The 24,778-nt window shown below is 43.0% G+C and overlaps 2 protein-coding genes across 5 annotated transcripts in view; one reads left to right on the top strand and one right to left on the bottom strand.

The window, feature by feature from the left end:
- Positions 1 to 11,713, bottom strand: part of gfra1a (gdnf family receptor alpha 1a) — a 79,763-nt gene extending 68,050 nt beyond the window's left edge. Inside the window, exons 1-3 of one of the 4 annotated variants that reach the window (XM_031872900.1) lie at positions 11,071 to 11,713; positions 10,293 to 10,598; positions 9,268 to 9,348 (exon numbers count right to left, since the gene is read on the bottom strand). In XM_031872900.1, the coding sequence (XP_031728760.1) occupies positions 9,268 to 9,348; positions 10,293 to 10,598; positions 11,071 to 11,134 (451 nt within the window). In that variant the 5' untranslated portion in view covers positions 11,135 to 11,713. The remainder of the gene's footprint in view (positions 1 to 9,267; positions 9,349 to 10,292; positions 10,599 to 11,070) is intronic. The other 3 variants (XM_031872882.1, XM_031872876.1, XM_031872892.1) reach the window with 3 other exon arrangements.
- A 2,245-nt stretch (positions 11,714 to 13,958) lies between these two features.
- On the top strand, positions 13,959 to 22,110 carry LOC116397577 (coiled-coil domain-containing protein 172). Its single transcript, XM_031873119.1, has 8 exons — positions 13,959 to 14,043; positions 14,236 to 14,321; positions 16,002 to 16,118; positions 16,305 to 16,470; positions 17,130 to 17,231; positions 17,863 to 17,965; positions 21,746 to 21,833; positions 22,075 to 22,110. Exons 1-8 carry the CDS (start codon positions 13,965 to 13,967, stop codon positions 22,108 to 22,110), a joined length of 777 nt encoding a protein of 258 aa, XP_031728979.1. The 5' UTR covers positions 13,959 to 13,964.
- The last annotated feature ends 2,668 nt before the right edge of the window (positions 22,111 to 24,778 follow it).

The raw sequence follows: 24,778 nt of genomic DNA, 5'->3' as shown, positions 1-24,778 counted from the left end.
GCGGAAGAAGCGCAACGTTCCAAATCCACTTCTAGGAGAGAATGAAACAGTATAGCTCAGTCCAGCCCGGTTTCCTTTGGTAGAGTATGAAATTCTATTAAGACACGATGGCACAAGTGAAAGCCCCCAACGGCCCGAGCCGAGGCGACTTAATCCGGCGAGTTGACTGGGTGCAGCTGAGGGCTTAACACAAGGCCGCGGCTTTGGCGCACCTGCCGGTGGTCGGTCATGACCCGCCAGCGGCCGGCCGAGAAAAGCCCGACGTGATTATAACACGTCGTGATTAACTGCGCTGAAACAATGTCCTATTCATTGTTGACTCAAACGGAGTTATTTGCCACATTTAAACGCAATGGAAAGAGTTAACTATGTCAATGTGCAAACAGGCAGGCATGTGTCAGCATTGGTTCGGTGATTTTCAGCTCCAGACATGTTAAAACTGGGCAAAATGTGGTCAAAAGTAAAAGTTCTCGACAGTGTTTAAAGGATATTTAAAAGGTGGAAAAAGACTTAACCAAGGCGACGATGAAAATGTCCCAGTTTTAACTTCACAACTTAAAACTGAGCTAAATTTGGTTGAAAAGTCAAGAGATGTTTTCGATGTCTAGAAGAGAAATAACCTCAGTTTCACTGATGAAACAGGTAATTGAACACTCCACTTCCATCATGCACCATCTGCCCAGGTTTAATTTGTGAATATCTAATATCTGCATATCACACCGCATAAAATACATGGTTCCACCACACCATGCAAAGGTGTCAGGACATCTAAATCCTCCGTTTCCTGCGAGCCTCGCCTGACTGCATGTGCGCACCTATCTGTGTATGACTCTGTCTGCGTAGGTGTCTGCAACTGTGTATGTGAAAAGTTAATTGTCCATATTTGCATGCAGCATAAAGCAGCGGCGGGTGGCAGACCTGGCACACACTCCCCCCCCCCGCTGATTTGAGCTGTCAACCGCATTTATTAAGTATGATGAATCACCCCTCCACTTCACATCCAATCAAAGGCCTCTCAGAGGGACTCATATGTGGTCACCTTTAACTAAATGATTTTCTTGGCCCATGGTGCGCCAGCCAGTGATTGGACTGGCAACCTGATGATATGGCTGCTGTTGGAATTATGCTGCCAAAGGCCCACAGCTGGATCAGTCACTTTTGAAACAGTGTGGTGAATTAAGTGGCCAGCTGACGAGTAGCTGCATGGATAAGGAGGCGATCAAAAGGCATGGTGGGAATGAGGGGACGGAACGTAAAGGTGTTCTCTTGACCTTGCCTTAAGTGTTTGGATTAAATCTGTAGCAGGTTTTAGTCCTGGCTGCATAATACAGTACGGTTACAATGCAAGCTGACAGCTACCACTGAATCTGAATAAGAGTTCTTCCACAGCGTAGAGAGATTTTCCTGAAGCCTTGCCTTTCCTCCAAAACCACCAACAACTTCAATCTATTCATATTTAACTAAAATGCACTCGTACAAGTCTTGGAATCTCTGAGTAGCCAACATTGCTGCACACGTTGTGCTAAAAAATCCACTGTACATGGATGAGACAAGGTCAGCGAAAACACAAATCCCCAACAGGCCACGTTTTTCTCTCAGAGCACAAAAACAAAGCTCAGTCTGGAACTGTACACCTCGAACCTCGCTGAAGGATAAAGCCTTTGATCCCGACCTGAGCGGAAGAATTTGGGGCAGAAAAGAAGGAGGGGAACGGGGGGAGAGAGAGATAAATCGATGGATTCTTGTAGACACAGCCTCGAGTTTCCAATCTAACATGGCGCCGTATTGATTAGGCTTCATGTGAGACAAGGCGCAGGGACAGTAATGTCGGCAGTGGATTTGGGGAGTCTTTAACAAAACAAACTCCGGTGCAGGGGACGGGGCAACGAGATCTAGTGGGACAGATTTCGCAAACAGACGACATCCTGGAGACGAGGGCCGGCATGATGGATGGATGGACACAGTGAAGGGATGCACACCAGAAACACGTCCTGTCAGTGTACTACAGAACACTTAAAGACTAAAACAGTCCTTCTTTCTACATAAAGTTTGCCTTTCATAATGGCCAGAATGTTTCATTTCATATCATTATGAATGTCATCCATATCTATTTCAGACAGAAAAAGGTTAAGAGATGTCTGTTCATTTGTCAATATTTATAATAGTTCACGATTAAAAGCTGGTACTCCGAGCAAGTGCATTTTCCGCAACACTGTACAAATATTTCAGAATAAAAGCATTGTGTTTACATATGCAGGTGTGTGTTTACATTTTTTTCCACAGAGAGCAACTAGAGGGCTTTTGAAACGGAAACAAGTTGAGTTCACAAAAATATTAACATTTTTCATGCCTGTGACATGTTCTACAGATATAGACATCGAAACTTTAGTAATGTTGTTGCTATGATGTCGATATACTGTCAAAGGACAGTTTTGACTGTCTATTTTTGCTGTGAACTACACGTAGAAAAAAATAGGCGAGAACTCAAATTTATAGAAGAGAAGCAGCCGAAACGGATGCGCCGTCCACCAGCTCAAAACCTGGAAAAATAAAAGCAATTTAAGGTAAAGTTGCTGTGAGTCAGACTAGACTGAGAGATGTTATGTGACTGACATACAGAAAAAGAAAAACAATCACTTCTCATGATGCTGTTTTAATGACATTTTCTTCAGGGATTTGAGTCATCTATCGTTGCCTGTGTTTTCTTAAATATCAGCTCTTTCTTTTCTGACAGGAAAACATCCTTATTGTTTGTGATGGACCGTCAGCTGTGCAGGGTGTCTCTGGAGGTTTTAACAATCCGAAAGTCTTGTAGGACTGCTCTCGTGATCCGTTTAATAAGGGTCAGGAGCCAATCACAATTCAGTCCATCCCATTGGTGCATCACAAGGTTAAAGGCTGGGAAAAGAAGTGGGTGAACGCCCACTCCTTCCAAAACTTCTATAAAGTAAAACACTAAATCTGCTTGGTGGCAAACCATGTAGTTTATATCCAGAGCAACTCCCAGCTATATAAATGCATTTGACTGAATAAGCGTGAAGCGGGGAATGGCACAAAAAAAGTGTGCTCAGTCGACCAACTCTGGATAAATAAAGGCAGAAAAATAAAGTTAAGAGAACAGGCAGGATACTCTCTCCCCCTCTCTCTCTCTCTCTCTCTCTCTCTCTCTCCAAAAGATACAGCACAATAAATTATGTTTCTCCCTCTGCGACTCCTCTGCATTCCCTCCCTGACTCTATCTCGCCCTCGCAAAAACACACACACACACACACACACACACACACACACACACACACTGTGCAGGCACACACAAAGCAGGGAAAGAGATAGCGGAAGTCACTCTCATCTCTAAACATTGGCAACTCATAATGAGAGTGACTTCCTCTGCAGCCAGTGGTTGAGTGGTGCTGACAGCCTCTCAGCCCTGCATGTCGGCACAGGGGGATTTGAAGTGCCGCCTCGGCTTAACAGCCGGGCCACGCACTTACAGGTGTTTTCGCACTCGCAACACCCGCACACATCTGTGCGCACACAGCGCCGCAACCGCGCGTCAAGGTTGACTTCGGTTGTAGGAGGGAGGAGGATGCGTTTGAAGTCTTGACACGTGGAAAAGACACAATATTGAGCTTTGGTGTATTGGGGCTTATGAGTGGTGAGTGGGTGATGCGCAGAGCGCCGCTGTGCCAGCCAACTGGGAGGAGGACAGAGCTTAAGTAGAGATTTTAAGTCAAACAGACATCAGCACACACCGACGGTGGGGGGGAGTCTTCATAAGCCAGAGAACACAGTTTCTGATTACTGCATAGCCGCCGGTAGAACACAAGTTGGAGATAAATGGCTCCAACGTTCAAAATCTGTCCAGATTTAGTTGCATCTAAGTGAGACAACCCTTGACATGCAAGGACAAGGAAAAGACACGGAGGAGAAAGGGACAAGTTTACAGCATCGCACTGCCGTGTTTACAGGAAAGTTTTGAAGTACAAACGGAAGTTTAAGTGGCAGATAAGTGCTGCCAACCCGAATGCTATATTATCACTTCAAAACTGCCAAACAGGTGTAAAAGGTCAGTCCGCAGGCCACAGTGAGTATGATAGTTGTATCGACTCATCTTTATTCACAGGATGCACCTCCTGGAATCTGTTCGGTTCCTACCCACTGCCACCCCGTCATTTAGCCACAGCTGCTGTATTTACCTTTAGTCACTTTTGGTCAGTGTCACTTTTTGCCCGTGTTACATTTCTCTCACCCTTCATCGCACTTGTGCTAAATGACTATTGGCTCACCAAATAAAACAGTCTTTTATCTGCAAGAGTTCAATCATGTCTGATAAACTAGTTCGAGTCACCTATTTCCCAGATGTAGAAATGGTTTTTTTTGTTTAGTGAGGCATACCTCAGTTGTGCATTGGCTCTAAAAATGAGAACTCCTGAAAACGGGGATTTTTTAGGTATTCAATGTTTTGAAAAACAAGCTGATGCAGGGCAAGAAGTAGTAGATCAAAAGATGGAATGTTTGAAAGGGACACGAAAGGTACCTGGAACAGCCAGTGTTCATGAATACAGTAATACGAAACTACCCAGGCTGTGTTTTTTCATCCATTTCCTACAACACTTTGATTTTCTAGTAGCCTGGGCCAAACGGTGTGGCAGTAATTCAAAGTCCACTTGAATCTCAGAATAATGCTCTCTGTTTCTGTGTTTCTCCCTCCTGCATGGATCAGTGACTCATAAATATGGGCAACTGGCAAAGAGCAAGGCAGCCATTTCATCTAAACTCTGCTCTCTCCTTCCTCTCTCAGCTTATATGAAGTCATGCGGTGGGAGAGAAAATGATTGTTTTTCTGCTCAGCGTGACGTCTACCTTTTTGTTTACCGATTTATAAAAAAAGCTGGCATCTTACAAAGCGAGCATCTCGCTAAGTTCAAGGACAAGAAATAATGAAAATGCAACACATTCAATGAGAAGCATCCACTCAGATCTAGCTTTTCATGTTTTACACAGGCATGTTTATGTATGCCATGCATGCTCAATGTAGAGTGAAACCAACACACTCAAACTGAAACATCACAACAGGAAGAGCTGCTGAAGAGAGACAGAGAGAGAAAGACGAAAGGACTGAACAGAGATATTTTGTTGGCCAAGGAGACTGAATTAAAACTGTAATGGAAAGCATGAAATAACATGGACTGTATCCAAGAAGTGGACGTAGTCACCAGGACATCACCCATTGGTTTGTGGACTACAGTTTAGAAGCCTTGAGTTTGGCATTTTGGTCATCGCCATCTTGGTTTTTTTTGCAACCAGAAGTGACAATAGAGGGTGGGGCTAAGTACAACGGAACCCTGAATAAGACATTTTTAGGTGACCAAAGTGGTACAAATAACTTTCATGGACTGAAAACAGAAGTTTAAGTTCCAAGATGAAAACACAGACACAACGTGTGTGATAATCACAATAACACCGTCAGCTTGCTGGCTTTCTTGTTGCAGTATATCTGGCCATTTAGCCAAAGTATTTTCCACATTTTACCGAGGCCTTTCTGAAAGCACTACTGAGAAATGAACCACCGTAGACGACTGCAACAGTCGCTGCTCATTTTTTGGTGCAGGGAAGAATGAGTTGCCCACACTCGACTGTGACTCACTGGACTCAACCCCAGAGGTAAACGCACTCTGTCCCCAGTAAAGATCTGAAAATGAATAGCTAAATCAACCCAGTGGAACTGCTGTGTGTTGCCTGTGTGTGTGTGTGTGTGTGTGCATACGTATATATTAGCTTGAATGTTTCAATCAAATTTCAGTTACAGTTGATCATTTAAGATTTCTACAATGTCAGGGTTTTAAACATCTCGTATCCAATATATATAATTTATCAAACTTCAGTTCACAATAGTAAACATGTTTAAAGCCACTTTCGAATATTTACTGTGACTAATGATTCGTGATTAAGACAGAAACATAAACACAAAAGAGCAACGGTGTGGTGATGAAAAGGACCATGCGCAAGATGTGCTAGAACCTTCTGGATTATTCTCTCAATGACGTGTTTTCTATTCCACACATGAACTCCGAGAACCTCGTTTACCTTAATGAAATGGCGCTCTGTTCAAATCTTACGTTTTTGAGTATGCGTATGATTTGTGTAAATCAGCAAACACAACACATGTATTCACTTCAGTTGCACACACACAGTATACTCGTGTCTCTCTAATGAAATCAGACTGACGCCTATGGGCATTTCATTGGGAACAGGTGTTCAGGGCTCAACAGTGTGTGTTTGAGTGTCTGTGTGTCTGTGCACTGTATGTATGGGTGTCACTGGAGATTAAGTCACTTCAGTCGGGAGAAATGGGGCCGATTATGGAATTATAGGATCATCGTGGCTGCCTATTGTTCCTATAGCCCCGGATCACTGAGTCCTACTGCCTTACTGAGACAGACATGAGACTCGTTCAGAGAGCCTCCTGAAATAGGGGGGGGGGGCACAGATTACTGACTCGGATCCTAAATCTGAGGACCTGAGAGCATTCTGCGTAGATAAAATAGTTTCAATATTAAGTAGCAAAAAAATTATCATTCATATCTAATCTTTAAGCATGAAATTGAAGGTATGTAAAAGACAGATGAGATGTACAGGTGATTTAGGGCACCTAAGAAAATGTACAGAGACCTCCCATAGAAGTACAGTGAAAAAAGCAATCACATTGGCTATTGTACTGTACTCTAACATCACTCCTACCTCCAACATAAAGTTATGTGAGAAACAATTCCCCCAGTATCTTTTTTTACTGTGCAGTTATATTTCACACACATTTCACTTGTGCATTCAAGACTTGTTGTGCATTGTTCTTACAATTGTGCATGTAATGTTGGAGTCATTAGGGAAATTAAATAGGTACAGAGGTGATATCTAAACATTTGCATAATATGAAAATGAGAATCCCCAGAGTGCACTTTGCATATTGGTTCCCCTTTCAAACTATGTATGTTTTTTTGTGGCTTTTTTGCGTGTACATTTTCGAGTTCTCTGCTCAATTCGGCGGACACGTAACGAGGTTGTCTGAGTGATCAGAAACGCGCTCTAAGCTCTAATCATTTCTGCCTGGATCCTTCTCCTGTCACCTTGCCCTTTAATTTCCACAGAAAGAGCAGAGGAGCCTGTGCTCCGTGTCCTCTTAGCCTTACCCTGCTATTCGCTAATTAACCCTCACCCCTGCAGCCTCCTCCTCTCACCCCTCCATCCCCGGCTCCTGCCCGACAATTCTCCTCTAATGATCAGATGCTATTCTCATTCTAGCTTTATCCCTCTCTGCTTTGTCTTATATGCTTATCACCATTCCGCTGGCCTAGTTCACCAACGTCTCATCCGCCTGTAGTTATACTATAGAAAAAGTCACGCTCTCCATAACTGCACTTTAATGACAGACCCAGGGCGGATCTAATGTTACGTCAAAAGAGAGATATATGCAAAGGTGTCAATCACCATGAACAGGTGTTTGAACTAGCACTGGAAAACTATGTTGATTGGTCCAGCGGTTCAAGAATTTGTTGTTACACAATATAAAGTAGATTGTTTTCTGACTTTTCTCAAATGTTTGATTTTTCTCTTGCTAAATCTTCCACTTATAAAAACCTTTAAAACACAACTCATGAATCAAAAATCACTCATATCAAAACTTGTGATGAAGGGTTGCATGTAGATAATTCTTTATTCTAAGAACGTGTCAAAAAGGTCGGAAACTGAAGAGCGTGAAGCACTAAAGTTGATAGAAAATGAAACACAAATGTGTCATTTAGAAAGGAAGAAAATGCCAAATGTATCCCAACTTCTCAAATGTGAGGACTTCCTGTTTATATCATTGTAAATTGAATACCTTTGGGTATACAAGCAATTTGAGGGCACCAAAGGCTTAATCATTAATGAAAATAATCATTGGCGGCAACCCTGCTCTCCATAAATGTCCTTCGATGACTCTCTCACACTGATATGATGTCTGATCTCTGCCGCTTACAGAGAGAGATATACAGTATATGCAAAGCCATCGATCAACATCAAGTGGTATTCGGACATTAAATAAGGAGTGCCTGCCTTCATGATGAGAATGACACCATAAATCTGTCTATTCCCGCTTCTGGAACCCACGACTCAGACCGGCGATAGATGTCAGCTGCCTGAGATGTGAACTATGGTTCTGTGCCGCGCACGCTTCCGCACCGATGGCCTGTGGGGGTGTCTGGTCCTTTCCGGGATTCGCTGGCACATTAGGGGTCAGAGACATATATAAAGTGTGGCGTGGTGGGGTGTCTCCTGTGAAAGTCCCCTTTTTCTATAGAGAGTTGCGAGAGGAGAGAATATTCTTAACACAACAAGCTTGTCTTTTCTCAGGCGGCGTCTCTTTAGAAACAGCAAATTGGTCATGAAGTCGGTACCCGGGCCAAGATTTTGTTCATCTCTATCTTGCCACCCACTTCATGATCTCACCCTGCTATAAGAGAAACATTGGTTTAGGGCACATCGGCCCATTGTGAGATAAAATTGACTGAGGATACAGAGAGAAAAGGCTCCTCCGTATCAAAAGGGGTCAAAATACCAGCCTTGTTCTGCGAGGATGTGGAGGCAGAGCGCGTCTGTTTGATTTGACACACCACTCATCACCTGCGGTGTGATAATGAAAATGTGAGCAGATACATGATTGTGCCACATTCATAGATCAGGCTCTCAAATACCCACAACAGCCTCAACCGTGGGTCCACAGAGTGGCTGTGAAGCAGGGAATAACATCGCCATCTAGAGGCTCTCGTCGGCGTCGCTCCCACACACACGGAGGAGAACAGAAAAATGCTCATCACGCTCTCCCGCGTTTACTCACAGAGCGAGTCCTTTTCAACAAGTGGATTCAAACAGCCACGAGAGGAAGCTCGCCACGACCGCAGCGAAACACACCCGACAACAGAGCCTTTCCCTCTACATCTGCAGCATTTCTCCCCCCGCTTGACGGGACTCAGAACTATAGCTCCCCATGCAAGGTCACTTCCAGCCAGCATGCAGTGTTGCTGGGGCGAGAACAAGCGGAGAGAAAGAAAGACAGATAGCGGAGAGGATGAGGGAGGATACACACAGATAACCTTCGGTGAGAGCATGCACAGCTTGGAGCTTAATCCTATCTCAACTGAGATGGGTGACCAATGGCAAACTAAAAATAACAAAAATAAATCCGAAGGGACAGAGTGAAAAGCCTCCACAGGAACAGATTTCTTTAATTCTTACCTATGATGGGAGCCAGGCGGAAAATGTCAGATAGACGGCTGTTCATGGGTTCGTACGGAGAATCCTCCAAGAAGTCATTACCTGTGATGAAGACAAGCAGATGTTAGATAGTTAGATAGAAAGATAGATAGATAGATAGATAGATAGATAGATAGATAGATAGATAGATCTGTTTTGAACACCCTCCTGTTGTGTTTTTCATCTTTCACCCCTCACATTAGCCTGCAAGTGACACGGGTTATTTGGGTCAGTCGATATCCACGCTAGCACACAGCCCCACGCTTGATTAGGCAGGTTGGTCAGCTGTGTTGCGCAACTGGAAGCCGACCCACTGGCAACGGGCTGGATGCAGTTTAGGGACTAAAAGCCCCCCCCCCCCCACCCTGCTATGATCAACACTTAAAGATGGCAGTGCCAGCGCTGAGGGGCTGCACGCTCCATTACCTTCAAGGAAAGTGATTTGGGAGGTCAAACAGTATCTCATGGCGGTGAACCGAATCGGGGGACGAATTTGAGTAAAAGCTGAGTGATCGTCCGTGAACGCATTGGACTGCTAATATATAAAAAGCTGTGTGCTACTTTTTGGAGTTTCTGTGTTTGTGGTGTAGCAGGGATGGGGAGGGTCATAGAGCTGGAAGGGGAGGGGGGAGGAAGGGAGGGAGGGGGAGGACTGACAGTGCCCACTCCATACAACAGTGGGAGGAGCCGGGGCCAACTAATCCCCCTCACCCCTCTACTGAGCAGATTAGACAACCTATGGAGAATGCCCATTTCACATTAATAGCTGCAGGGCATACTGTAAATGTAGCAGTCCACCCAAACAAAGACCACTGAGGGACTTAAGCAGATGTTTTATAGCACACCCCCCTAGCAAAAAGGACAAATATTGTACTATTGTTAATTCTTTAATATACCTTTACACAAATACCTTACTCTGATTAATGATATCACACCATTCTTAATCAAAATCTGCTAAAGGAGTAAGTGTGTATTTTTTTTTTGACAACAGAAAGCATCAAACCGACCTTGTAACGTCTGATAGATCCCCCAGTAAATGCGCAGGCAGTTCTTCTCTTTCTTCATGCCCCTTTTACACCGGCAGCTGTACAGGGAACTCTGTTTGATCGCGTCCATGGCGCTCCGGCACTCGTCCTTGGCCTCCAGGCCGGACACCATGCTGAAATTGCTCTCCTTGCCGCCGGCCACGCACTGCCTCATCGTGCGGTACTTGGTGCTGCACGCCTGCTCCTTCAGGCACTGCTCGCTGGCCCGCACGCAGTCCAGCCGGGTGGCCGCGGCACGCACGTTCTCCTCAGCGTACGACAACACATCTGGAAACAGAAGTGACACTTCTAATAATAATCATAATAATAACAATAATAATAATAAAAGTGAAGCATAATAATGCCTCGGCTTGCAGAGTTTTTTATAGACTATCAACACTCTCCGTGGAGAATGTATAGGCTGCACCGCGAGTAACAACTGACTGAAAGCAGTTGGTACTACTTCATAACTTCGTGATGCAGCTAGTTTGCAGAGGTTTAGATTGATAAGAGTGAAGATTTGCTGTCACCTTCACTATTGTTTGATGAGGCAGCTCCAGCTTGACTTTGTTATTTAGAGCACTTTGGACCACGGTAGCCTCCACACCTTATGACTCTCAGCGAGCAGCCACTGTCTCTGCCGGACTGCACCCCCCCCCCCCTCATTTCGCAATTTAGCCACTAAATACCGCACGCGCCTACGGGATGTATTGGTATCAAACGGACAGCTGTTGGTGGTAATACATCTCGTGAAACTTACCAAAAAGAGGCAGAAGGACGTACAGCACTTGGAGGATCATCGTCCTTCTCTTCTTGTGAAACATAAACCCTTGTTGGAACGAAACTCGCGAGCTAAAAGCGACTTAACAGTAGTTTGATTCCCAGGGTACTTCCACTGTACTGAAATCCATTGGAAAGACGCAGCAGTGCGCGCTCCGCTGTACAAAACGGATCCGGCTCGCCTCATGTGAGAAATAATTCCTCCCCCCCCCACCACCTCTCCAAAAAAAAAAAAAAAGTGTCCAGTCCCGATTCTGCAGTTTATTGGACTCTCAGTCAAAAGAAGTGTTTCATTTGTTCTTTCTTCTTCTTCTTCTTCTTCTTCTTCTTCTTCTTCTTCTTCGTTCTTTTCCTCCCGTGCGGGTGGTCTTCTCACCGCCGGGAGACAAAGGGATCAGACCTGCGGTGGAGGCGAAACGGGCGAGTGTCCTCCAACTCCAGCCAGCGGGATGCTTGCGTCTGTGCGTCTGCGTCTGAGCGCGCACAGCCAACTGGAGCCCAACGTGTTGGCTGTCTGCAGCGCATTCAGCACGAGGAGAGAGCCCCCCCCCCCCACACACACACACACACTCGCCGCTAAAGTACAGTTATCTTATAATAAATGTACAAAGATAGACCTTCCTATCAGCGAACTCAACCCATTATTACGGTAATATTACAACGGCAGCACAGAAAATAAATAAGTAGCTTTAAGCTCACTTAACTCACTAATGAGCACCGGAAAAATCTAGGTCCCAATGGGTGCATGCAGCACAGTGATGGTACCGTCACTGCTGAGTTGTACGCTCACTCCAACTCTCTTTGGGGTTATTACAGTGTGTTAATGATGTTTACTTTTAATAAAACATTTCCTACTCAGAGTAAAGAAATTAAAAAAGGATAAATAGTAATCACTTTTCCAGTCCATTAAAACATAAACGGGCCACATGTAACCACAGAGGGCACGTGGTTGATGAAATGAAACCATGTTTTTTTTTCTCAGTATTTAACTATGGAAGAGCATGACTCATTTCATGACGTGATTAGTAGACTGTAGCAGCGCGTGGAGTAGCTCATGGCAATTTAAAAATTTAAAAATAAATAGACATATTTCACCTGCAAGTTGCCTGATTCATGACATGCCAATTGATGCGCGTGGCTCCTCCCAGCTAGCTGTAACGTTAATCCCATTTGCAAAATGACAAACATTCTTATGCAACATTATCCGCCACCTGTGACGAGACTAGGCGGATAGGTATTATATGATGAAACACTTTAAATAAAACATTTAGCCTCTACAAAATACGGGCCTATACTTGTCAGCTGCAGCACCCAGACAGCGCTCTCTGTCCACACAGAGCAGAGTGGACACCGTGTGGCTGTCGCCATCTGTTGGTGGTTTCAAAGTAAAGGTCACTATTCAAAAAAAGCAAAGATTGTTATTCTTTCAAACACCACGCTTCACACTCGATATCTCATGTTAGTAAATAATGAGCATCTCATTTCAAATACCTCTTGTTTCATCAATGTCTTGTCAAATGGCTCGGGCATTTTTTTTAACAGAGCAACAGAGCATGATTATAATAACAGGGATGATGCGCCATGCCTCTTCCTACAGCTCATTGATTGCCTATATGGTGTATTCAGAGGCTGATCCACTTGGCTAAATGACCAGACTATGTCAATGAGCCCCTCTCTGCATTACAGACTGGGCTGAATCAATCAAGGATATGCTGGCGTCTGCCACAGTAAGTCAACCCTTACACACACACACATACAGAGAGAGAGGGAGAGGGCAGCTTCATTCAGAGATGGGATGAAATAGCTTATTTAAACGCCAGTGAATACTCCCTTATTGAAAAGGAAGCTGTGATTAGGTAGGTGTGATGAATCAGTCCTGCAAGGTACAGGCACTTTTCAAAATGGCTTTCAATTTTGTTAAATAGATACGCCACAGGCCAATGTCCGCAGCTCATTCTTTTTTTGCAGGGAACATGACAGGCGGAGAGACAGAAAATGGGCACAAATGAACGACAGGCTGAGGCTGCTATCTGGGATAATTGTCTGCGTACAATTTGATGACTTTGCTGTTTTTAAGTCTCCAAAGGGAGCCTTGCCAGTCAGTCTGGTGATTTATGAAAAGCCTTAATCAATATGTGATATTAATTTTGCAAATGCGTGTCACAGTGATGTAGTCCTTCGGGTCATTTATCGTTTCACACGGTAATGTGGCTCATGGCACCGGATCAGAAGCTCTTTTTTTTCCTGTGCAAGTGGTGAAACGAGAAAATTGGTCAAAGTCAGGATATTTTTTTGTGACAAATGTGAGCAGCGAGCCTCAATGGAGTAGTGTTGAGAAAGCTGACTGTGCCTAAACAGCACTCCATTACGTTCAACAGTCCCACAATTAAGTGGGTACTGGACTGATCAATGACAGTGTAACTTAAAAAATATATATATATATATAACGTTATATATATTAAAAGGGGGGTAACGTTAGTGACTCTCAAAGCAGTCACTTGACAAAATAAATGACTATGGCTCATTGTTTATGAGCAATGTTTGTCATATTAGCAATGCGTGCAAAGATCAAACCAACCGGTCAGTGTCAGCCGTTTCCTGAAAGCCGCGTCATAGGCGTAGTTTACGTCCACTTAGTTACGTTAGCGCAACTAAGTAGACGTAAATCATAACGTAACTAAGTAGACGTAAACTACGCATTTGACGCAGCTTTGGCGGTTGTTTCCTCGAAGCTGCGTCATAGGCGTAGTTTACGTTACGTTAGCGTAACTAGTCACGGGAGACTAACTAGGTGTTAGCTAGTCAACACTATACAGTGCGATATCTTCCTCTATTGATTCTAGGTCACTTTATTATGCCACTTATTGACTAAAAATGAGTTTAGACACACTGTTCCAACAAATCCTTCAAACTGAACAACAGTTAACTGAACAGACACAAAAAATCAAAGAAGGTATGAATATACATTTCAGCTAGCAAAACAAGCTATAGCATTAGCTTACCTAACATTGGCAGACTAGCTACAATGCTACCTAGCCGGGTTAGCAATATGAATATTTAGCCCAACCTCCCTCTTTCTCAACCCACATTTACATTATCTAAGGTGCGTTTCTCTCATTGGCTTATTCCTTATCTTGTATTTCAGTCAAAGTAGCCATCATCAGATGTAATGAGAAGATCAAGAGCACCACAGAGAAGAATGAAAAGACCAGTGAGGAACTCGATAAAAAGGTGACGCCATGACACAATTAGCTTTTTCTCCTGTACTTGTTGCTAATGTGTGAATTATGAATATTTTTTTGTGACTGGAGGAGCAGTCATGACGCAGTGTTCAATATCTGTCTTGTCTTTTGGTATATTAATGATTTTGGCAGGCTGAGTTTGAACATATTACCAAAGTTGTCTGACAAAATGGTGCCCTATAATAAACTTTAGTGGATTTTAACATTTTAATGGGTTTATAATTGTGATGGCTTTAACATGTTTCACCAATTATTATTTTAATAATAATTTTAAAGAGGTGAATGTGACTATTGCCTGTTTCATGGCAGCTCGCTGGTGAAAAAGCCTGATATTTGCACAGCCTTATCCTCATTTGCACGGTGGCATATCATTTATTCTGACCATGAACTGTGCCTCTAGACGCAGTAAATGTTCATCTGGGCTTCTTGCCTAAGCAGCAGTCACATCATGAAGTATTGGTTAATATTTGACTATTTTGTCCATTGTGTCGGGAGTAAAAGATATACTTTTACTGCTCATCCGGGATGCATTTATAAAACGGGGATTGTTTGATGTTGCTTTAAATGTGTCACGTTTTACTTGTGATAAAAAGTAAATGCAAAGATAAACAAATACAATCAGCAATAACTGCTGTACCTTGGGGCTGCATACAGTATTAGTGGTGTTGACATATGAGGTAAAGAAGTGCATATCGGCATATTGATGAGCTGATCTGCTTTATGATTTAAAACACTTAATCTCTCCCATTCGTTTCCATCAACAGTTCAAACTGCAAGTGCCACTGCAGATCAATGGCTAATTTCCACCGGATAACATTAGTGAAACCTGTCAGCATGTGTGAGATATGATGTCAAAGGCAGGCCCGTTGACCCCTCAGAAATATTGCTCACTTCTTCCTGCGCTCGTATAAGTGGACATCCGCTCAAAAGAGCAGATTACGCTCTTATTAGTAAAGGTTGCTGAATACAAGGCCATGTCTGTCTGAGTATTATCTGCCTGAGGACACAGGACTGTGATACCTTTTTCTGACCCCCTTCAGGGTGGAATATTGGAGCTGTTTACATCAGATATGCAGGGAGTGTTTACAGCACAGTGTGTTTACAGTTCTCATGACGTAACATCTCCCAGTTTATGAGAGCTGTCTTAAGATAATTACACTGTTTAGAAAACTTGGAATCTGATTGTGCTCGCTAAAAAACGTACACCACCACATAGGAAACAATAAACTCACTTCCTTGACAGCTCGAGTAACAGATGGAAAACTGTACGGAAAGTAATGACTGAGGCATCTTTAAAAGGCGCCCCCCTACGTAATTTGGCACTCTTCTATCCTTTGGGCTGTACCATATAATCACAGGAGGATGAGAAGCAAAGGGAAGTAAACAAGAAAAGTTTGAAAGTGTATTGAGATATATACACATATAGAAAGAGAGAGATGTTTCAAACGAAGAGACATCTTGAGACATAGGTTAAAAGTAGTCAAAGACATTTTTTATTTACCCAGGAAGGCTCACCAACATGTCACCTTTTACATGATTTTACCAGCTGTCCATAATTCATTTCATCTAATTTCTCCTTCTGTGGGATCACGGACATGCTTGTCCCTCTCAGTACGTCTGTCTGTCGGGTTGTGTTTCTTACCTGCCCACTCATCTCCTTGTGTTCCAGGCTCAGCAGTTGTCTACGATGAGGCTGCAGCACGGCCTGATGAAGAAATGCGAGGAGCAGATGTTGAAGCAAATTGGGGAGCTGCTCTGCCAGAGAAGCCAACGAAGGGAACGTCTGGTGGGTTGAAGCCTGAATCGATATTTACATCTTACAGCATGTTATGTGTAGTATGAATACACATATTTTGATAACCAAATGGTGTGTCTTTTTTAAGTTTTTGAATAATCAATTCATCATTTATTCTAGCAGCTGCTTTCTTATTATTGTTGGAAGCGTTTCCCGTGATCTGTCTTTTCACACCAGGTCAAGATAAAGCGGCAGTCTGAAGAAGAAGAGGAAAACTTCCTTCAAGAGATCTCAAGGTTCAACGGTGACTTCAGTCTTTGTGGGAACAGAGACGTAGTGTTCGAGAGCCAAACGCACACCGAGAGCCTGGAGCTGGATCGGGAGGTGGAATCATTACACAAAGGTCCTACAACACTGTCAGCTGTACTGTTGTCACAGTAGACGGATGCTTTATACTGTAATTAGAATGATGGGCATGCTGACAGCAGTCAGTTTGATTTCAGGAAGAATGTGGTTAAAATGTTTAGATGATGGTCAGAGAAAGAAATCAGTAATTAGAATCATTACTGGGACGACTGGAAATATATATATATAATATACTACTTATTATTAGATAAGGATAGGAAAGCTATGCTTAGTGGGTGTGTGTGTGTGTATTTAATTGAATCACTAAGTTTAACCAACAAGTAGCGTGTGGTAATTGTTTGTACAGAAGTTGCAGTCCCAATGGTTTATTCAATGTATCATATTTCTCAAAGCCCAGCAACATTTAATGACAAATTATACTTTGATATGGTTTGAAATGTTTTCATTAGTTCTACAGGATTGAGGGTGAGGACCAGTGTCATCATAATATGTGTTTAATCTGGGCTCAAGGGAGCAGCATTTTCTTATTGTTTGTAGAGTTAAAGTGAGTTTAAAGAAATGCCCACATTGCATTCCCTGGGAAGCCAGAAGTTTTCTCCCACTGAGCGGTATAAAGTGGTTCTGAACTTCAGCCCTCCTGGTGATCTTTACTCAATCATCAGCAATAGGACTCGTCTTGTCTCCCTCTACAATCAGAGATGGAGCTGATGAGCCGCAGGAACAATCACGTGAGCGCCATGCAGGAGGAGAAGAGAGCGCTCACGCTCAAGCTGCAGGGCCTGGATCACACCCACAAAGGTGAACGCACCAGACGTTCATTCTAATGTGGATAATGTGGCTCAGAGGGAGCACCTTTTAAACCCTCCTTGTTTCAAATGTAGAGAAAAGGAGTTCTCTAGAATGTACAACTTGAAAATCCACCCATGCTGCTGAGTCAGCTGTACAGTATCTTGAGCCCAGATGTTGAACATAAAGTATGTTTCTGGTTTCATAACCAGGTCACTGATTTTGTGGATTTTATTTTCCTTTTTTTATCAGTGTTGAAGGGGTTGTGCTCACACACCCACACGATGCATTCTCAGCTGGAAGCTATCCAGTACAAATACAGGTTTAAGCATGTTTGGAATGAAAATAGCACGGCAATAAAACAAAATCAAAGCTGCGTTGCTGTGGATGTGTTGCTACAGGTTTGAAGATACAATGCTTCCCAGGAAGTTCAGTTTGAAGTGATTGATCCATGAGAGCAACTCCTTTGGAGTGGGAGAGGTGAAGTGCCTCACAGTTGTGGGACGTGGTGGTGGTGGTGGTGGTACTGTGTGATCCAAACTTGGTCCCCATTGCCCCTTCAGCAAACGTCTTAACAATGCCCCTATGTCTGTCTTTTTGAAGGAAAGTCATGTTGTGTGTGGTTTATTATTCCTGACTGCAGACCTGGATCGGCAGACGATTGAAGCCAAAGCAAAGACGGAATCTCTGCGAGCGGAGAGCCTGTCTGTCAGTCGGAAGCCTCTCACTGACGGCACCTGTCTGAGGTGAGTGTTATCAGCTGTCCGGGCGCTGGGAGGGCTTTTTATATGTTGACACACAGACACAGCACGCAGCCTCTGATTTGCAATTACTGTATGTCGCAGAAAAGAATCCTATTGAGACACAAAAGAGTAAACAGTGAACGCTGCAGGGAAATAAGGAGCGAACACAAACACAGAGGGGCCAAAAAGAACACAACTAAATGGAAACGCAGCAGTAAGCTATTTAGCGGCTCATAAAAGAGAAAATGTTAGTTCACAGACGCTTCCTTAGAGCTTCCTGCTATTTAAAATATTGCCGGCTGAGCAGCTGTGATGTTTAATTAGTTGAGTGTTCTCCGTCTTTGCAGGCCCGTCAGTAGGCTTGGTGGACAAACACTGCAACGGCTGTCCTCTCCTCGCCAGGGCTCCGTTGTTTCCTCAATTTTAACTGATGACGATTCATCTCCGTAGCAGCACCGGTGGCCTCCGTTCCTCTCGTGATGCTAAACGCACTCGGAGAACGAGGAGAGGGGAGTCCCGGTGTTAACAACAGGAAGCGGCGCTTTTGGCGGGCTCATTAGACAGAAGGTGTTATTTACTGAGAGCAGAAGTGAATCATACTGTGAGAAGTGCTGAGTAGACCAGCGAGCCCACGCGTCTGTGTTTCTCTCTCTGTATCCGGCTGGCTGGAGTCCACATCTAGAAGTGTAAATAACAGAGCATTAGGACCGGTTGGCTTAATTAAGTCTTTGATACAAAGTGTATTTCATTCAGTCAACAAGTGGAAAGGGAAGAAAAAAACAGGAAACTGAGGCTAATGTGATTGATCCAGGGAGGTCTGCAAGGCAGAATGAATGCGGGGCGGAGAGTTAAGTATTTACACTGAATGCTTATCCAGCGAATAAACAACAAAGAAATGCAGTTTGATTTTATTTCGTTAAAACGTGATGTTTGATTTCACCAAACAAACTTTTCTATGTGAAGGAAGCATCCCTACTTTGAACTGAGCTGAGAGATGTACAATATGTAATAGAGTACACACACACACACACTACAGTAGTACTGCATATGTATGGAGTGGTAAGAGGAAGCTCTGTGTGTGTCTGAAGATGAATAAAACAGTAAGAACTAAGTAAATGTCTGCCGTCCGATTATTAAGATGTGTTGGAAAGCAGATTTTTGTAAAGTCCTTTGAGGTCGAGCGTTCGTAAGATGTTGCTTCAACGCCAGTTTCCAAATCAACTGTCTTGACATATAGACGGATAGAGATATGCCCTCTTCTGGTGTTTTATCCACGGTGGTGGAAAGTCCAAAATCTCCAAGAGGTGTTTAATTGGGTTGAGATTTCATCCTCACCAAACCCTTCTCTGACCCCTCGTGCTCTATATGGACTGGTTTATGCAGTTTCCCTTAATTGTCACCCATGGACATCCGTGACAAAGAGCAGCTTGCAGCAACTCTTTTTTTCTCAAACAGTAAAGAGCGTTTGGTCAGTCATCAAGTGTGACACAAAGCTACACACGGTATCATCAGACTCGTTCATTATACAGCAGTACATCTACATATTTTGAAGTTGTACCTTTTGACAGTGAGTGGAAGAATGAGAACAAAACGCAGATTTTATAAGAAAAGCATGAAGTGAAGCTCGGTAACATTACAAACCACGAAGACCTGTAAGGGGCGGAGATCCAAACAACCCTCATCTCCTCACAATGAGGCGTCCAAATATACAAGAATGGAAACAAACGGGCAACAGCAGCGAGCCCCGTGTGTGTCTGCTCATCACAGTGGAAGATGAACTAGTTGTAGGAAATGAACGGACCTGCTGCACTGAAACAGGACCGGTAGGTGAGCGCCGCCCACCGTGTTTCTCCACGAAGAGACTTCCTTCATTTAATGAAAGAGCAGAGATCAATAGAGTTCCAGGAAGGAAGGGCCATTGTTATTGCTGATGCCACTACTTTGGATAATGTCTCCTCCACGATACTATGGATGTGAAGTGATTAACAAATCCCCAAACCTATCGAGATGATGAGGTTTACACTTTTGGTTTTTTAAAATTTGAATATGTATTCAGTTATTGTAACACATTTTTCTCCCAGTATTTAATTAGAGACACCCTGACGAGGCACAAAATGTTATTTATTGTTCTCTGTCCTTCTCTGAGCGCCCCTCCTTCTCCCAGCACTGCCTTAAATCATGCATGTGGGTAGCATGTCCTGTTCATCCATCAGCCTCATTAAAGATACTCGGGCCTTCATTACCCCCCGGGCTTATTAGCCTCATGGAAGTGCTGAGGATGTGGCTTTGGAGGAGAGAGGCCTCCTCTCACTCATTCCTATGATCATCCATTCTGAACTGAAGCCATCAATCCTGTCTTCAGCCACCGCAGCAACGTCTCTTTAAAACCCATATTTAACTCTTGCGCTTATTGATTGTTGGAAATTGAATGCATGTCAATTTGAATGAGTGCTACAGTCATTTAAAAAGTGTTCAGTGTGCAAAACAGGGCGGCTGCTGGTGTCCATCGTTCACTGTCACGTAATAGAATGGAACTATAATACCTGAGATATTCACTCAATGTGCTCCGGAGTTATGATTCAGGAGTTGTATGTATTTTTTGATGCGATATATTACTGCTATATTACACACTGCACTGCAGAAATCTGATATTAAACCCCCGATATCCCAAAAACAAAGTGTCTCGCTGTTGTAAAAATCATCATAGCATCTGAAAAGTGTGCTCGCCTTAAAGATCCGATTTGTAAGTTCCACAGAGAAGAGTACAGTTTAAAACACTGCTGTTCTCACACTGGGAGGGCAATTTCAGCTCAGCTGTTTTATTGTTTCATTAACTTCCAATAAAAGAAAGATGGAGGCAGCGTGTCTCAGGCTCATGTGTGGCTCAGTATAGATCCTCCCAACACCTGCCAGCAGCAGGTACCACGGACCCAAGAAGGGCTTTTTCCACAAGCAGACTGAACCGAGTGATACAATATCATTCATGTTCATGAAACTAGAGTGAAATATTGACTTTGAGGACAGATGGGTTGTTTTAGTCTGTGACAAAGGGAGAGCATTGTCTTCTGTGTTGTTGCCGGGAAGTTTGTATTTCTGCTTACTTCCTACTCAGCAACATGTTCAAGTGTCCCTACTTCCTGTTTGCTAACGACAAATCATTCTGAATATTATTAATAATAACAATAAAGTTGATTTATATAGCACCTTTTAAAACACTGTTACACAGTGCTTTATAATAAAAACACATTTAAAACACAAAGAATGAAATAAACTGAAAGCCAAGAGAAAACACAGAAAACTAACAAAATGTCCTAAAACACAAATATAGTGAGAGAAAAACGACTGTAAAGAGTTTGTTTTTAACTCTGATTTGAACGATGAGACAGAGTTTGCAGCCTTGATCTCCTCAGGAAGGTCCGTCCACAGTCCAGGAGACTATTCACTCAACTTGTACATTCTGCCTGCGAGAGTATTTCCGGTACTGACGTTGTTTTCGTGCTTGTAAACATACTGGAACTCGTGATTTTCTGTTGCGTACTGTACATCTGAATGCATCGAAACCTTTGGAGAAAGCTGTTTAGAACAAAGCTTTTATCTTGAGCTGGTTATTTCTAAGATACTAAAGTGAAAAATCGGTTTCAGTTTCATGTAGTTCATGTAGTTCTGTTATTTTTTACTGAGTGATTAAAGCCAATAGTGAGGTAACACCTCGTTAAAGTAGAGTGATACAAAGACAAAATATGTGTTAAAACTTGATATTCAGATCCTTTTTTTGTTTACCAGGCTGAGGGCGGAGCTGGAGAAGCATAAAGAAGGAGAGCTTGAGCTCCTGCGAGAGGCGCTCAGCTCAGAGATACACTTCCTGAAGTCGGTGAGTTGTTGTGTGGTGAACGAGGCTTCTATTCAGCGAATGAAACCAGTTTAAAGCAGGACACATGTTGTTCATGTCCCACCAGAATCAATCAGATGGGATTATTATCAAAATAATACCTTTCACAAACATTCTGTGGTGTGACACATCGTTATTCATTGTCACAATGTTACCATTCATGTTCATCCTCGTTCTTTGTAGGCTTTCATTCATTTCTGCTTCTTCTTCGTTCTCTCAGCAGAAGCTGGACAGCAGCCAGGGAAGTGAGCAGCATTAGGTTTGGCTCGATGATGACACGGGAATACAGGTTGTAGTGGTTCACTGATTGTCTCTTCTCTTACAAAACCAACATGAATACGAGGAGACGGGAAGGAACAAACAGAGCCAGATAATTCAACCGTGTGCTATTTAATATTTACTTTAAAAGTTACATGAAAAGAGCAAATTCCATTCAGCCAGACCAAAAGCTGTCTTTGTAAATGCTGCTGTTGACACTGACAGGTATGTAATGTAGCCGGTGGAAGAGCCAGAACAAAAGATACAATATTAATTATTATTATTACAAATGAAAGTCTTTGGTTTCTTTCATTCTCAAGCCCAAAATAGGATGTGCAGGTCTGTTTCGACTAGTTTGTTTTAGTGAGAAATGTTGCATGTTGCATTTGATTTATGTGCACGAGACTAACAACGTACAGCTGCACTGTGGACACAATCGGTGTGTTTCATTGCTGGCTAATACGCGAGGCTTTCAGAACGTGATTGTATACCGCCCTCTAGTGTACAAAGAGTCACATCGACAGAATCTTACATGCTGAATTTAAACAGAGATGTAAAATGAATTTGTTTCAATATGGTAGCTGAATGCAGAACATCATTTATTTCTGGTTCATTTGAATTCAATCGTTGACATTGAACTTTTAATTCAAAGAAAAATGCAATGAAATAAAGCTATTTCTCCACTGTTGCAGTGGCCAATCGTCCTGGAGGAAATAAAATGAAGATGGCCAATAGTGAACACCCATATGTTCAAACATGGCTGTTAATATTCTGTACAAGCCGATCCATTAAAGCTCTGCTCCAGATGTTGGGACCTGGCTGCAGTTCTTTGCTCTCATTGAGCCATGAGAGCTGTACTGAGGTCCAGCTCCAGACCTGGTGATCAGGTCTGTTGGATGTGTTCACTGGCCTGTATTTCCTCATGTTATAGTTCTAGTCATGTTTAAACAGGAGAGGGTCTTCCCCAAACTTTTGCTACAAACTTGTTGGAACTTAAAATGTTCCTTCATTGCTCCAAAGCAAAGCAAACAGCTGTTGTTGTTGTGATTCAGACGCTGTGAAGATGTAGAGCAGTCTTTCACAAACGTTCTTTCTGGAGATTCCTTAAACAATTTCTGCCATTTCTGTAAACCAGCCATTTCAAAGAGATATATGTTTGTCAAAGTTTTGAATGCACATGCTGTTGAAAACATATTTACATGTAAAATACTTCATAAATGAGACCAAATAAATGCATTTAAGTGGCCTTCTCATTCATTTTTTCTAATTTCAGTAAAACAAATAGAATGTACACAAGCCTTTCATATTAGATACATCATAAGAAAGCTGAAATATTCAGAACACAAACCTTCTGGCTCCCTCATGTGGCCCAGAGGTGTACTGCAGTTATACATGTTCATTTATTTGCTAATAAAAGCCTCTGAGGGCTGCGACCCAGTCTCTGGGAATGACTGATGTGAAGGTTCCAGCGCATACAGTCATAACCATAAGCCGCTTGTTCTGCTGAAATGTGAGTCAGTTACATTAGAGGAAAATGAATTGTGTTTTTGTCTGTTTGCCACTTAATGGGAGGTGTGTGACATTACAGTTTACCACTGTTCATCCCTCAATCCGCAGACAGTTATTTCAGTAATTGATGATTACACGGTCTGTCGGCCTACACCAGAGGGTCATTTTGTGGGTCATTTTCTCCCTGATGAGTCCTAATAGAATGATGTGGAATGTCAATGGCCACCTAATGAGATCCTGCAATCTCGTTTTGACTTTTTACCCGTGACCTCGGTGAGCTGCGTCTGGACGGAGGTGCAGATGTACACAACAGCAGACAAAGCACTCCATTTGGCGGAGTGGTTAACCTCATTCTAACTGCTGCTCAGCACATAAATAACGAGTTACTATTATTATTTAAATGAAGTCGGACGGAAAACAGTGGAGGAGGGGTAATCAGACACTCGCAGGCGTGTCCATCCGTTTGTTACTGTGAACGCTGCGATGCAGCCGTTTATCTGCAGACAGACGTCACCTTTAATCCAAAGTGTTCCTGCTTGAATAACGCCTCTTTGTAGTCGACTGGCTGCTCAAGTGATAGTGGATTCTCCTAATTCCCCGTCAAAAATCCATACCTAATTTACTTACTGTCAGCTGAAGTGTATTCATGAAACTAAAGATTTGTGTTCCTTTAACTTTACAAAGTAGTTTCCAGTTGAAGTCGGTCATTACAGGAGAAATCAAAAGCGTGGGTCTTGTTTTCTAAATTACACACTTTCTTCGTTCGACGTCCTACAAATGGACAGAAGGGACAGAGGCATAATAAAAGACTGTTCATGCTCAGTATGAGGGGGAATGGAACATGCAGTGCGTTCCGACTGCAAAGTGGGGATTTTGTGGAGGCGAGAAATGCCCGGAAGTATAATAGAAGAGCAAAAATGTCTTCGTATGAGACGTGAGCTTACTGGACTAAAAACGACCCAAAATACATTGCGGCTGATAAAAAAAAAAAGTGACGAGGATTGATGTTAAGGCACAGTTAGGAGGAAGAGCGTGGAAGCTCACATATACCATGTACTTTAGTAAACACCCAGGAATAACAGACAGCAGTTTAGAGTTCTGGTGTGTGAGGACCTCACAGACCTGAAACCACAGTGGCTGTATCAGCAGTCAGAGAATCA

This window comes from Anarrhichthys ocellatus, unplaced genomic scaffold, assembly GCF_004355925.1.
Source record: "Anarrhichthys ocellatus isolate YVR2014 unplaced genomic scaffold, GSC_Weel_1.0 scaffold3, whole genome shotgun sequence".
Lineage (NCBI taxonomy): Eukaryota > Metazoa > Chordata > Actinopteri > Perciformes > Anarhichadidae > Anarrhichthys > Anarrhichthys ocellatus.
The sequence above is the reverse complement of the archived record's forward strand: the minus strand, read 5'-3'. Positions and strand labels throughout refer to the sequence as shown.

Coding starts and splice junctions, on each gene's coding strand:
- LOC116397577 (XM_031873119.1), top strand. CDS start 13,965: ATGAGTTTAGACACACTGTTCCAACAAATCCTTCAAACTGAACAACAG. Junction 16,119..16,304: donor GCCAACGAAGGGAACGTCTG/GTGGGTTGAAGC, acceptor TTTTCACACCAG/GTCAAGATAAAGCGGCAGTC. Junction 16,471..17,129: donor GGTGGAATCATTACACAAAG/GTCCTACAACAC, acceptor CTCTACAATCAG/AGATGGAGCTGATGAGCCGC.